Source organism: Ictalurus furcatus, chromosome 22, assembly GCF_023375685.1.
Source record: "Ictalurus furcatus strain D&B chromosome 22, Billie_1.0, whole genome shotgun sequence".
NCBI classification, from domain to species: Eukaryota; Metazoa; Chordata; class Actinopteri; order Siluriformes; family Ictaluridae; genus Ictalurus; species Ictalurus furcatus.
Genome location: NC_071276.1, coordinates 15,157,479 through 15,171,771, shown reverse-complemented (window position 1 = coordinate 15,171,771; position 14,293 = coordinate 15,157,479). Strand labels below are relative to the sequence as shown.

The window sequence follows — 14,293 nt, the reverse complement described above, 5'->3', positions numbered from 1 at the left end:
ACTCAAATGTGAAGAAATCCTGGTACTAGGCTGCGGCTGATAACTATCAGGCAAAATAAAGAGAGGGCCAGAGGTTCATATGGTTAATATGAGCAGTGGCCAATCAGATGCTTTGTAAACACGAGACTAATTCTCAGTTTATTCTTGCTCTCTTATGCCAGCTTTCTTCTATGCACTGGAGTCATTTGTTCACCAATTCAGATCATCCATCCATCCATTTTCTTTACTGCTTATCCTTCAGGGTCACGGGGAAACCTGGAGCCTATCCCAGGGAGCATTGGGCACAAGGCGGGGTACACCCTGGACAGGGTGCCAATCCATCGCAGGGCACAATCACATACACATTCACACACCCATTCATACACTACGAACACTTTGGAAATGCCAATCAGCCTACCATAGATGTCTTTGGACTGGGGGAGGAAACCAGAGTACACAGAGGAAACCCCCGCAGCACGGGGAGAACATGCAAACTCCACACACACAGGGCCACGGCAGGAATCGAACCCCGATCTTGAAGGTTTTCAACCCTGAAGCCACCATGCGCCCCATTTCAGATCATTTCAGTTCGATACTTGGAGAAACTTTTCCCCAAAACATTTCTAATTGGATATTAAATATTTATAAGTTGTAATTCATATGCAATTTTATATGTATTACAGTATCTCTTTGCATTTTAAAATATATCAAAACACAAAATATTCACCTAATGAAATATTTCCCATTAGTTTTAGATGGTAGACTTTGCAGCATGCCTTACTAGGAATCAGAGCTAGACATTCATGGATATTTTTCACAAACTATACCTTGTGACCCAAAAAATAGAGATCTTGCTAGAAGGTCTGCTTGCAGAGTGTGTACAGTAATTGTTTCACCATGTGGACACAAACTATGCTATTCTACTGGGTTTGCTACAGCATTCTAGAGAATGGCAGTAAATAGTTCCACATAATTGGACCAGATGGTCAGCTTCCTGTCCCACAACACTCTCGGGCCAAACAGCAAACACCCTGGCCAACTGGCAGTCTTTCTAATTAATACCACAGAGTTTCCATAATAAAAATTTCCAGAGATTTTCAGTCTAGTGGCTCTTTGTGCTCCTAGAATTTGTTTGCAAAGTCTTCCATTCAAACTCCTGGTATTGATTATTTGGTTTCATTTCAGTCAGGTGGTTTCCTAAATTCACCAATGCACACCTGGCACCTGAGCTTTTAATACAAAAAAAAATAAATAAATAAAAATCCCACCACCTGTGTATTAACACATAATTTCACAGTATGGAGGAAAACAGGTACAGGACACTTATGCTCCAATATGTGCAACTAAAAAGTGCAAGTAAATGTATTCAAATGGGGTCTAATATGGAACTTGTGCTAGACACACACACACACCCCTCTTGTTCCATGAAACTCATAGGCACTGAGGACATATCTCTTTTAGTGAGACTGACAGGCACCGAGGACATGCATCTTTTTCCATGAAACTGATCGACACATCACACGACACATCTCTTTTTCAGTGATACTGACAGGCACTGAGGACACGTCTCTTTCAGTGAGACTGACAGGCACTGAGGACACGTCTCTTTCAGTGAGACTGACAGGCACTGAGGACACGTCTCTTTCAGTGAGACTGACAGGCACTGAGGACACGTCTCTTTCAGTGAGACTGACAGGCATTGAGGACATATCTCTTTCAGTGAGACTGACCGGCACTAAGAACGTCTTTTTCAGGGAGGCCGGCCGGCACTGAGGACATGTCCCGTTCAGTGAGACTGACGGGCATTGAGGACACGTCTCCATCAGTGAGACTGACAGGCACTAAGAACGTCTTTTTTCAGGGAGACTGGCCGGCACTGAGGACATGTCCCATTCAGTGAGACTGACAGGCACTGAGGACACGTCCCATTCAGTGAGACTGACAGGCACTGAGGACACGTCTCCGTCAGTGAGACTGACAGGCACTAAGAACGTCTTTTTTCAGGGAGACTGACAGGCACTGAGGACACATCTCTTTTTCAGTGAGACTGAGGCACTGAGGACACGTCTCTTTTTCAGTGAGACTGACAGGCAGAGGACACGTCTCTTTCTGTGAGACTGACAGGCACTGAGAACACATCTCTTGTTCACTGACTGACAGAAGACATATCTTTTTCAGTGAGACTACTTCTACCACACGCCTCCTTTACTATGACTGATTTATACATTTTCTACATTGTAAGGTTTTTCATTAATAAAAAACTTCCTGATGGAAATAGAGCCCATTTTCTAGGTATACTCTGAAACTACTATGCATTCATTTTGTGTATTTTCTTAACAGCAAGTCATGATTTAAAAATACAAGGACTTTCTGCACTGAGAAATGGACTGATTCTATATGAAAGGGTCGATGATTGCTGCACCTTTTGCACAGAAAAGGTTGAAAATTTGGCTTGTTTAAACGGAGAAGCGGTGCTAGGAGGTAAATGAGAAGGATTCTAAGAAATAAATCATTCTGTGGACACCAAGTGAGACTCTTCACCTGGCAGATGGATCTGTAATGAGGCTTAAAGCACGCTGTATTCCCCTGCTGATTCACTTAGCCAACTCCATCAATGCTGCTGCCACGACCATTACATCACAGCCTGATACAAGCACTCCATACACTGCTGAGGAAACCAGATCAGACATGGCTAATGGAGAAGGATAAGTAAAGTAGAGAAATAAATAGGGAGAATATATAAGTATAGAGGCATGGTAAAATGGGGGAAAAAAAGAGAGAGAGAGAGAGAGAGAGAGAGAGAGAGAGAGAGGAGAATGTGATGTGAATGCGGTTTATGTGGGTCAGAAGAGATGCTGTGGGTTGGAATAAGGCAGTTGAAACCGGTTCTGGGAAACAGCACTCCGAAATCCCAGGCACAAGGCATGGTATTGTTTATAATTCACCATGTAGCTCAATGCTATACATATCACAATTCAAATAGCTCTCTAGTCCTCTAACATTACCGATGTGATTTACTCCCAAAAGACCAATTGTATTATAAATTCATTGCATTATGTACCTAGAAACACCCCAATTCCAGTTTTTATAGTCCAAGGTAAGGTAAACATTGTACTAGTCTCTGTAGAAGGTTTGTTTTTTCTGGGGGTGCTTGTTTGACACAGATAAGCAAGGTTTAGCATACATGTTAAAAAAAAAATCAAAATTTATTCAACTAATTATCTTTACACGTCAATACAATCAGATATCAACAAGTTATAAATAAACAGTGTTAAAAAAAAATCAACTTCCTGGTTGCGGAACATGGCGTTATAGTATATAATTAAGAAATAATTAAAGGAGCAGTTTGTACATTGTAAAACAATTTGTGGGGGGTGGAGCTCATATCAGGGTCTGAAAGGAAGAAACTTGCTTGATCCATCTCAGTCTTTTCTATGTAATTATATACTTTTTAAAACATTTAAGATATCAATCATCCTTTGTCAGTCTCTGGTACTTTCCCATGGTGTGTAGGTGCTGCCAAAAATGAACAGGCAAGACACAAACACACATATACACACACACACACACACACACACTAAAGCCTGTAATATAACTCGGTGAATAAAAATGTAAAAATGTGACAGAATGACAGAATATAGGCTTATCTCAGTATTAAAATAAAATTGAAAAAAAGCCAGTTATCCTGGCCTGTGCCCACTGTAATGCGATCCGGCTCCAACTCTTCAAATCGTCCTAATCCTTCTCACACAACTCCGTCTGAAAGAAGTAGAGCGATATTTCCTGCTATTCAGAACCACATCAACATTAACAAGTCAACGTAACACTGACTCGTCCATCACTGTTCTTGGACTTTATCTGGAAGGGAGGTAGCTAATAAGTAGCTAATGGTATAAACCCATAGTCACTATAAAACCTCAAAGGAGCAAAAACAACAATACTACAACCTCAAATCCCCTTGCATGGGTTTACACTCGTTCTGTTCCGATTGCATTAATAAAACTGTCTGGGATATAAACTCCATGTAGTCTAAGCCGTTTGTGTAAATCCAGCAAGTCCTGCTCCAAGATTGAAGGGTCAACCAAGGGTCGTGGTTTATTGGAAACGCTGTACAACTGCAGCAGAAAGGCAGCCTTGGCGTACAGCCCACAAAGAGTGCCATTGACACGTGACTCCATTAGCACACTCAGCCAATCAGGATCCAGGGTGTCACCTAGACGACAAACAGGACATTAACCATGTGACAGAACCAATCAATAATGTTCATGCTGCTTTAACAGACAAATTATTCGTCTAAATAAAGTCAATGACATCGATTTAGTAGTATAGTGAATGTTTTTTTAAAGCTACTGTGGATCACATGACTATAGCTATATTTAAAGAAAATCAATACAGTAATTGAAGGGCTGATGTAATTACCTAAATGAAGCTTGGCACAGATGCTGAGGTTCTCTCTGACAGATACTGTATTTTCTTGTTCCCACTGATCAAGAAGCTTGGCAAGAACAGAGGATTCTGGGTATCGTTTTGCCAGGCAAAGCAAATACGGCAGCATGGTCTCCGAAATCACAGAGGGCTCCAAAAACATGTTTGCCTCGTCCTGCTCATACAGACTGCTGCGTCTGAGAAGCAAAGAGAACGCAAGCAACCGGACAAACAAAGTGACTTATTTGATTAGCTTTACATCTGTTCAGCAAATCACTCCTGGTTAAAGTAATTAAGATTGATTATTGAATGAATGAACATTGTGCATGGGGCTGAAAACGAATCCTGGAGGGGCGATACTTCTAAAGCAGACAGAGAGAATTTTACAACAAAAAACGGTCAGTGAATGAGATCATTCATTTTCTTTCAAGTGTGTGCCAAGTAACAGTAAGAAAACAGCGAGGCAAATGCCCAGTGCTGACCACTATTTAATAAAAAGCAGCAGAAGGGAACAACGGACAGTGCGAAAGTGAAAGAAAGTTCATTATGGTTTGTACATGAAGTCTGTTTTGTTTAACTAGTCCACTGTTCACTAAAGGAGACCTGAGTGCAAAATTGTATGTGGTAATTGCAGTCCTGAAGCCATAGTAGAAACTGTAGTCTCAGCAACCATGGCGAAAATGTCCATGTGGAATTGAGGTCCAAAACAAGCAGTACCATTCTAAGCAATCTCCAGGCTGTAGCCTCCAGTTGATGAGAGCTCCATCCAGAGGTAGGGCATCAGGATGGATCAGGCAGGTGCGAAGAGCAGAAAGTTAATTATGATTTTTTTTTTACCTTCATAAAGTCTCTCTTTCTTATTCACACTACATACCTTTCTTATTTATTTCAAAGTAGTTACTCAGTAATAAGCCAGAAAAGGCGATCTGTCCGTCTTATCTTAGTTTCTCTGATGTATACTTGATTGCATCTGTTGCTGGAGATAAAGCAGTGGTTCATTGGGAGATTTCGGCTGATGATAAAGGTTTATTAGGGCTTGAGATTGTAATGGCTGACTGTTTTAAGAGAGAGATAGTACCATAGATATTATTTAATTGATTATTAATTTTATTCCTAGAAAGGATGCCTAGGAGGTTTGAGCCTTGTTTAGGTCATGTGTTTCGGCCACCGTTTTATTAAATGGACTGTAAGTGAGCACTGTATGCTGAAAACATTGTCCGGTCCGTATTAAAGGTTTCATTTTGACTTGATCAGAGAGCAGACATAGTGTAACGTGTGATGTACATGTACAGTATGTGTGTGTGAGACTCACTGTGTGAGCTTGGCCTGCTCAAGTACAGTTCTGAGATCCCAATCTGGCAAATGGCACACCAAAGCCTCCAAAGTGCCCTCACTATCCCAGAATTCCCCCAGCAGGAGGTCCAGCAGCATACGCAGTGACTGGTTGCTCTGCATGAGGAAGCACTTTGGTGGGGGATCTCCTGCTTGAGACTTGCAGATGATAGAAGCAAAGATGGCCGCCTGGGCTCTTACTGGCTGACTCTGATCCTGCAGTAGGTGCACACCTGTACTGATTAGCCTGGATACACACACACACACACACACACACACACACACACACACACACACACACACTTTACAGCTGTTTGTGATGTTCAGCAAACCTCCTACCAACACTGTTAACATAATGAATGTTATCAAATTGCAAACAGGTCTGTTGAATGGGCTGAGAATTGAATGCTAGAAACCTGATAAGGAAAGCAGAGACCTGATAAACAATGTGAGCTCAAAATACCACGCTGTTAGTGCAACGGCTAAAGCACTGGACTTTAGAGTGACTGAGATGATAAAGTGAGGATTTACAGCTAATTTTTGTCCCGCCTGTTCAATTCAGAAGTCTGAACCATTTGGGAAACTATGTAAACAACCATAAAATGCAAGTGAACTGTACTGCACGTTTAAAAAAAAAAAACAACTTTCTTTGGCATAAAAATATAAATAAACTGGGAAAATGAAAAGAATGCGGCTACACAAATGCACCTGGTACTGAGGGATTTCAGAACAGTGCTGCCCATCACACTGCTGCTCACTACTGCAGCTCCAGTCAGAGCCAGAGCCTGAGCACAGGCCAATCGCAGAGCTTCAGGAGCCTCAGCACACCTGTGTTTCTCTAATAACACACACCAGCGCTGCAGTACGACCATGTCTGTGCTAAGAGAGCGAGAAAAACATATTAAATTAAAAGGAATACTCCAACTTCTTTCAACCTCATCTCTATCCACTGCATCTCTTATCGTATGTTCCATTACCACAGAGAACATATTAAGAACAGAAAACATGATTACTCCAAACTCACTTACAATAGATGTCTAAGGACAGTTGTTCATTTATTGCTGCAATATATGGTATGTCAGTTGAAGAAAAAAAGAAAAAAAAAAACCTCCTTAAGAACAACTTTTGCACAACTTTGTTACATCTCTCATCTTAAGACCGTTATCATTCGACTGTGAAATGTGTTCTTTAGTTGCATAATGTACTCCATTCACATTGACTGACTGTTTCCAACAACTGCCCCTTAGCCTAACAGTCAACAGTTTTTCTTTTCTTTACACAATACATGGTAAATTGTAAAATGTTGTAAATGTCCAAATTATTGCCTGGGTAATCATAAAGACGATACTGATGCAGTGGATAAATGTTAGACTGAAAAATGCTGGTGTATCCCTTTAATTCGAGTCTGTCTAAATACGTGTTACTGCTCCATAAGAAAATCTTGGCAAAAAGGAGAGGATAAAAAATGAGAAGCTCAGGTGTAGAAAGTGTAAATATAATGTAATGTAAACAAGTAACAATGACATTATATGAATATAAATACAATTATTGGCAGCCTTCAATAAAATGCGCAAAAATGTATCAAATGAACAATACATAGTTGTTGGTTTTTTGTTAGCAACTTGTAAGCATTGTTTTAACAAAACATAATACTTAAAACATTTTTAAATAATAGTATTTTCTTTAAAATTACACACTGTCCAAATGATCGACATTGTTTAAAATAAATACAAAATGTTATTCTTGAAGAACGTTATTATTTTTTCTTAATTTGCTTTCTTAACCGTGTGCGTGTAAAATACTGTATGTATATAGCGAATGTTATCTAGGTTAGTAAAAATCATTCTTGTACTGCAACAGCAGCAGAACTAAACGTAACCTGAATCCACATACACTATAGGTCAAAAGTTTTGACACACTCATTCTTTATTTATCTCCCCCCCCACATTTTAGAATAATAATAAAGTCATCAAAACTCTGGAGTAACACAAATGGAAGTATGGGAATTATGTTGTGATAAAAAATCCAAAATAAATAAAAAATTATTTAGTATTTTAGCATCTTCAAAGTAGACACGCTTTTTGCTTAGAATTTCCAGAAATGTATTCTTGGCATTTTCTCGACCGGTTTCTTGAGGAATTTCCCTGAGATGCTTTTTAAACAGTATTAAAGGAGTCCCCACCTACACTGGACTCTTATCGGCTGCTTTTCGGAATATTTCGCTCCGATTTGTCCGTTTAAATATATGTTTTTTGTAAATAAAATGTTAGTTTTCTAATGAAAGATATGAAAATGTCGGCACAATTATAAATTTGTCTACGACACCGATTTCAAACATTTAATCATACACCTTCAGATCAAAAGGTTTTTAAGATCATGAGGAACATTTCAGTCGAGTGTCTCCAAAATTGTGACAGGTAGTGTAGGTGGTATGTTTAGTGGTATGTTCAGTAAGTGGGAGAGCATGTATATGAAGCCATATATAGGTTCTGTTGATGCAAGTAATTGCCAGTTTCCTCTCCTTCAACAATCACGCCCCCAAAAGCAACTTGACTAACTGCGCCCCCTTGTGGGGAACTTCTGCCTTCTAAACCTGAGTGAGTGCATGACTCAGGAGTTACAATCCAGGTCAGTTATCTTTTACGTGTTTTGATGATCACTGTGAATCAGGGAAAGTGCTCGACCTGTTTCAATAAATATGAAAACAATATAAGACGAGTCACCTTGGAGAAAGTTGCAGAGACAGAGCACACAGGGTCTGAGAGAGGAGCTCTGGCCCTCCTCTGCTTCCCTCCAGATCCTCCAAGAGGAGTTGCACACACTCGTGCAGCTCTGCCTCCTCAAGCTTGAATAGGAGAGGCTGAGGCTGATTTACACTCAACACATCTGGGGTCATGACTTCCACCAACGCTGAGAAGTATGCTCCCTTGTACTCGACATCTGGATCAAAGAGTGCCTCCTTCAGACTGGCCTGAACACAGTATATACACCGTTATTAGCTGTTCCTGTTTGGGATTAAAAGGTTATTTAACCCTTGTGCGTCAATTAAAAAAAAGTTACACATAGGTCCATAGAGGACAAAAATGTCCATGTCCAAAAACTGTCATAAAAATATTATATATGAATATTTTTTTCCTACTTTCACTGACATTTTTTTTACTAGCATCAGTTTTAAATCATAGTTACCATTAAGAACACTCATTTTCAGAATTGTAACCCTTTAAACGCTGGTTTGTTTACATAATGCCACAGATGTTTGTTTTTTTTAATGAAAAAAAAGAAAAAGTCAAAATTATTTTCCATATACTAAATGCTAAGCAGAATTTTTAAAAATTTGATTATTACAGTCTTTGAAATGTCAGTGATGAACAATAACATTAATTTTGATGCATTCATATTTTTTATGCAGTGTCAGATTAAAAAATAAAAAATACGGACCTCAGTGCAGCAATAATGCAGGATATTTGTAATCCTACACAAGACTCTGCCAACAAATATAAATCAATCCTTATCCATTTAAAAGCTTTTTAGGTCTTTGATGATTTTGTTGAGTTTATCCGAAGAGACTTACAATTGAGACAGGATAAAACCGAGGAGATACGGGTTAAGAGTCTTACTCATGGACCCAGCAGTGGCAGGTGGTTCAGGGACTTGAACTCAACCTTCCGATCAATATTCCAACGTCTTGACCAGCGAGTCACCACTTCCCTACCCCCAAAAGTCATTGCGCCATTACAAAAAGGGCCTTTAATGTTTCTACACACAAAGCCCTTTCTGAACATACATAAAGGATGGAAACACTGTGGAGCAAGATAGGCTGCCACCCTGCCAAGATTTATTCTGAAGTCATCAGTGAAATACAGAGCTGAATCAGATGTTTACTGCAAAATTATTACTTTAATATTAAAGTCCGTGACTATTATAGCCAAGAGGAAATTATGACTAAGCTTGTTCTGTACTTCAGAATTACTGAATACAATAGCTGTGTGTAAATTCCCTAATCAGGCAAGAACATGAGCTGTGTATCAATGATCACCAGCAGTGCACTACAGCAGTCCTAATTTCCTTCCATTGTGCGTGTTAAATAATAAACAGAAGGAACACACCAAATGCAGAGTGAGTTAAGGCTTTGCCAAAGTCAATCACAGAACTCCATCTGACCCATAACCCACTCGATAAGTAAGGAATAAGAACATGACGGGGCATGCTGTTGTAAGAAAATAATCAGTAACAAAGTGGTGTGGTGTGGCCTAGTGCGAAGCTGAGTTACTCTTACCACCCTGAAAGTTCGCTGTTTTCCAACAGCAACATGTCCTAATTTTGCCAGAACAACAGTTTTAATGCCGCTTTGAATGTTTTGAAAGCTATGAAAGTTACGAAGACCAAAAAAAAAGCAGTTTGGCACATGTTACTGAGAAACTGCAAAGTCCTCCTGAAGACCGAGCTAGAGATTATTTAATTTACCTGGAGTGCTTTCTCCAGCTCATGCTGCAGGCGGCTTCCTCTCCAGCCCTGCCCCTCTTTTACCCACTTGACCAAAGAGAGACGAGTAACTGCACTCCCAGTGGATAGGTGGGGCAACACCTGCCACGCCCAGTCAGGGTCTTCACACAGGTAGTGCACAGCACTTTGGTGGAAGGAGGCGGAACCAAGCTAAAAGAACATTAGTGAATAAGATTGCATGTGCATGTTTATAACACGGTTTAACAAATCAAATAGCATCCAGATTTTCACATTTAAAGGGCAAAGTGTTTTAACCTTTAAGATTCCATGTTCTTCTTTTTTGGCCAAATGACGATTGTTTTTTGTTGACGTGTGATTTTGTTGAAGTTAGAATGCGAGTGATTGGTTAGGCATATAGTGCACTAGGTTATATCACATGTAGTGGGCATATATAGTGAATAGAAAGCTTTACATTCAATGTGATTAAAAAAAAAAAAGGCCTCGGCGAAGACGAGCTGGAGATTTTAACGTGACTCTTAACATCACCTTTGCCTGTTGTGAATAATCTTGTTGGAATCTTAAAAAAAGCACACTAAATTTTTTTTAAGCCTTGTAATGTCTTCATTCATATTCTAACTGGAGGCAAAATGAAGATATATCTGCACCTCCAAAGTGTGCGGAGTGCGGTGTAGTTCCTTCATCAGCAGAGAGCCAAGTTTGAAGAGGAAATCACTCGAGCAGTTCTCCCTCAGCAGCCTCAGCACCACCACATATGCCTGCCGCACCAAAGGGCACCTTTGTTCATGGGATGCTAGCCAAATACGGGCCTCCATCGCCTCCACCACGTCGCATAGAAAGGATGCGTGAGGACTAGAGATTGGAACACAGTACACATATTTAGATTTGGCACATGAAACTGACACTGGCAAGTGAATAGGTACAGTTATGTAACTAGTGAGTGGGCAGAAGATGAACTGTACTGGTAAAAATCAAGCTCTCTTATATTTTCTTTTGGCTTTCCCAAAACTCCATCTGCAATCTTCTCACTTGTCAGTGTGAAGGACTCTGGTCAGGATGGCTTTAATCTGTAGGAGTTGGCCATGTATGCGGTTGTGACAGCTTGGGCTACTCGGCTTCTCAGGCAGCTCCTTCACCACGCTCAGTACGCTTGACACATACTCGGTAGGCGGTATCATAGCAACCAGGGCTTGGGCTGACATCGCTCTCACGCCATATATCGGGCTAGCGGCTAGCTGGAGCAGCGGAGGCAGGAAGTCGGACAGAGCTCTGTGGAAAAAAAGCAAAAAAAAAAAAAGCAAAAATCACACTGTGCAATTACCTGTAATTCAACTAATCCATCAAATCCTCATTTCCATCCTAAATAGTGCTGTGACCTAAGAGATAAGTAGATTTCTGTACATTACAGCAGACATCGCATGCTTGGGAACGGCAGTTTGGTGCCAATACAATGCAAATTTATAAAAACTCATTTCCAGGGAATGTTTAATGTCACCCAACTGTTTTTATAGAATAAAGCCTATAATTTAATCAATACATTGACATGGTTCTTCCAGAAAAAGGGAAAATTTTACCTTCATCAAGAAATCCAGATTTGTCTCCAACCCTATATTGGCATTCCTCCTTTTCGCAGAAAAATCTATATGGCCTTCATTTGCATATTGAAACATGATGGCTCTTATAGTTTAGGACACACTTTATGATTTGCCTGTCCTACACTTTGACCAGTCTACACTCTCGAATGAATACGACTCAAAAAGATTAGTCCTAAAACAAAAAGATTTTACAAAACCTAGGGTGACTTTAAAGGAATTAAAGGAAGTCTCACTTCGATAAGCATAAGCATAAATCTTATTCCCCGATTTACGAATACAGTGCATACTTTATCATTTAAAAATCAGCCAAAATGAGAAAAAAAAAAAAAAAAAAAGTCATACTGTGTTTGCTCCTGAGCTCCAGGCTGCAGCTTGGCCAGCAGGGTTAGGATCGGGTAGAGGGAGGGGTGAAGGCTCAGTCTGGATTCATGCAGGTCTGTGGCTGCTCTTTCTAATGCCCCTTGGAGGAAAGGCTTTAATGTGGGATAATGCTTAAAAAAGGCAGGGGAGGACATGCCATACTGGGCAGAGACATCTTCACTAGCGGGTCTCTGACCCAACATCCTGGAGCAGAGAGAACCTGAGGGATGAAGACCAGGGATCAACAAATGGAAGTAAAACGTACGCACGGCAAGAAATCCAGTACAAAGTATAAAATTTCTACAAAATTCTATAGAATTTGAAACCAAGGCTATATTCATGTCTAAAAAAAAAAAAATTCAAACTAGTGAGGCCGGTGGATCCCAGAAAATGGGTTCATACGTGATATACAAAAGTTGATTAAATGCAGATGAGTTACATACTGTAAAGCTGCAGTGCAGCATTCCTCATGGCCCAACAAGGAGAGCTGAGGAGTGTGAGCGACAGCATGGTGATCTCAGGTGCATACTGAAGAATAGTGAAGCCCAGACTGGAGCCTTTCACCAATGCCTGAATTGTGTGAACTGTGCACACCTGAAGAGAGAAGCAGGTAAGCCAAAGACCAAATTTGACCTTGAAACTCAGTCCAAAGGCTCAGTCTGTGTGCAGTCTATAAATAACTATAATAATGATTGGAGGGGGGGTGTACCTGGGGCAAGTCAAGGGTCTGATCCCAGTTCTGGGGCAGTGGGGCTCCGGCTGTCTCCAGCAGTGTGCTGATGCTGTGGGCCAGCAGTGGGTGAGAGGTGCTGCTCTCCTCTGCTGCCAACACGCCGAGAATAAGCATTGGCAAACCCGCTGCCCGCCTTGTCACTGACGTACCGCGGGGGGTCTGAAGGACACACAGACCCTGGAAACAGAATTACAGAGGGATAAAAAGGTAAGCACAAAACGGAGAGGGAGGGGTCACTAATGGGAGATCTTCACCTCTCGACCACCACCATCATCAAAATACTACGAGCATTATGAAAATTCAAATAGCATTCAAACAGTGAAATCTGCCATTTTAATACCTGCTGTAGAATGTGGTTTGGGATTTCTCTGAGCTTTGGATCAGAGCTAGTAAGAAGGGCAGTGCAGAATTTAGTGAATCCAATGCAGCAGCCCTCCACTGCCCCCTAAAGGGACAAACCAAGTAAAATATTGTAGGTCTATGCTTGTAGAGAAAAGACATTAACACACATCATTTGTATTTAATCAGTGGCGTCAAATAATATTTCTGCTTACCCAGTGCCTACATTTGAGAATAATGTCCTTAAATACTTTTGAAGCCTTCTGCAGATCTTCTACAGTTAGCAGTGTCCTGTCCTTATGAGTGAGTGATAGAATCCTCTCTACCAGCGAGCCAAGAAAAATCCCTATTTCCTACCAAGAAAGAGACACATACAATATATAATGAGATATACAGTATGTGGCAAAAGTCATAATAATAATAATAATAATAATAATAATAATGATGGCTACTCAGCATCATAAAACAATTCTTACTAAGTTACTAATTATTTTTTAAATGTGTTGTTTATGCAGTTAAACTTGTTTGGATTAAGCATGATTAAGCTTGTTTGGAGTCAACATGGCAGATTATGCCAGATTGCACAGAGTATGATTTGATCATCAAGGATCTACAGAAAAACAGGCAGCATTTTAGCTTCATTAGCCATGTTGACGCCTGATGAACTATGAAAACAATCTTGGATTGAGCTGTAAGATGATGGGAGTCTTGGCCAGATCAGAAATTTTGGTCAGCTGTCACGAAGTTGAAGCAGTCTCAAAACACATGTACACACGCCCATGAATTGGTCAGACTGTTTTGAACGGAATTTTTGAAAAGACAGAACTGTCTCCGTCTAGTGTTTGTGTTACATCATGGCATATTAATTGATTTCTTTTTGTATGGTGTGAGCAGATAAATTGTTATTTCATCTTTGTGAGAAGTGATTCCACTTCCATGCCTGTACCTTCAGCGTGACCCAGCAGCAGGTCAGGACCAAACTGTGCTCTTCTGATAGCAGCACGTTCTCTTCTCCGTCATCATCAAGCCCTGTACCGTTGTGTCCAATTAGAGAGCTGATGGCGTTCCC

At 40.5% G+C, this 14,293-nt stretch overlaps 1 protein-coding gene across 3 annotated transcripts in view; it reads right to left on the bottom strand.

The window, feature by feature from the left end:
- Positions 1-3,160: 3,160 nt before the first annotated feature.
- Positions 3,161-14,293, bottom strand: part of si:ch211-225b11.4 (thyroid adenoma-associated protein homolog) — a 20,807-nt gene continuing 9,674 nt past the window's right edge. For 2 of the 3 annotated variants that reach the window (XM_053610309.1, XM_053610310.1), the window contains 14 exons: positions 14,171-14,293; positions 13,440-13,577; positions 13,226-13,330; positions 12,862-13,062; positions 12,596-12,746; positions 12,135-12,372; positions 11,227-11,466; positions 10,845-11,049; positions 10,201-10,389; positions 8,460-8,707; positions 6,445-6,615; positions 5,717-5,983; positions 4,399-4,601; positions 3,161-4,192 (listed from right to left, as the gene is read on the bottom strand). The exon at positions 14,171-14,293 is cut by the window's right edge and continues 26 nt beyond it. In XM_053610309.1, coding sequence (XP_053466284.1) covers positions 3,948-4,192; positions 4,399-4,601; positions 5,717-5,983; positions 6,445-6,615; positions 8,460-8,707; positions 10,201-10,389; positions 10,845-11,049; positions 11,227-11,466; positions 12,135-12,372; positions 12,596-12,746; positions 12,862-13,062; positions 13,226-13,330; positions 13,440-13,577; positions 14,171-14,293 — 2,724 coding nt within the window. In that variant the 3' untranslated portion in view covers positions 3,161-3,947. Of the gene's footprint in view, positions 4,193-4,398; positions 4,602-5,716; positions 5,984-6,431; positions 6,616-8,459; positions 8,708-10,200; positions 10,390-10,844; positions 11,050-11,226; positions 11,467-12,134; positions 12,373-12,595; positions 12,747-12,861; positions 13,063-13,225; positions 13,331-13,439; positions 13,578-14,170 lie in introns of those variants that run through there. The other variant, XM_053610311.1, reaches the window with a different exon arrangement.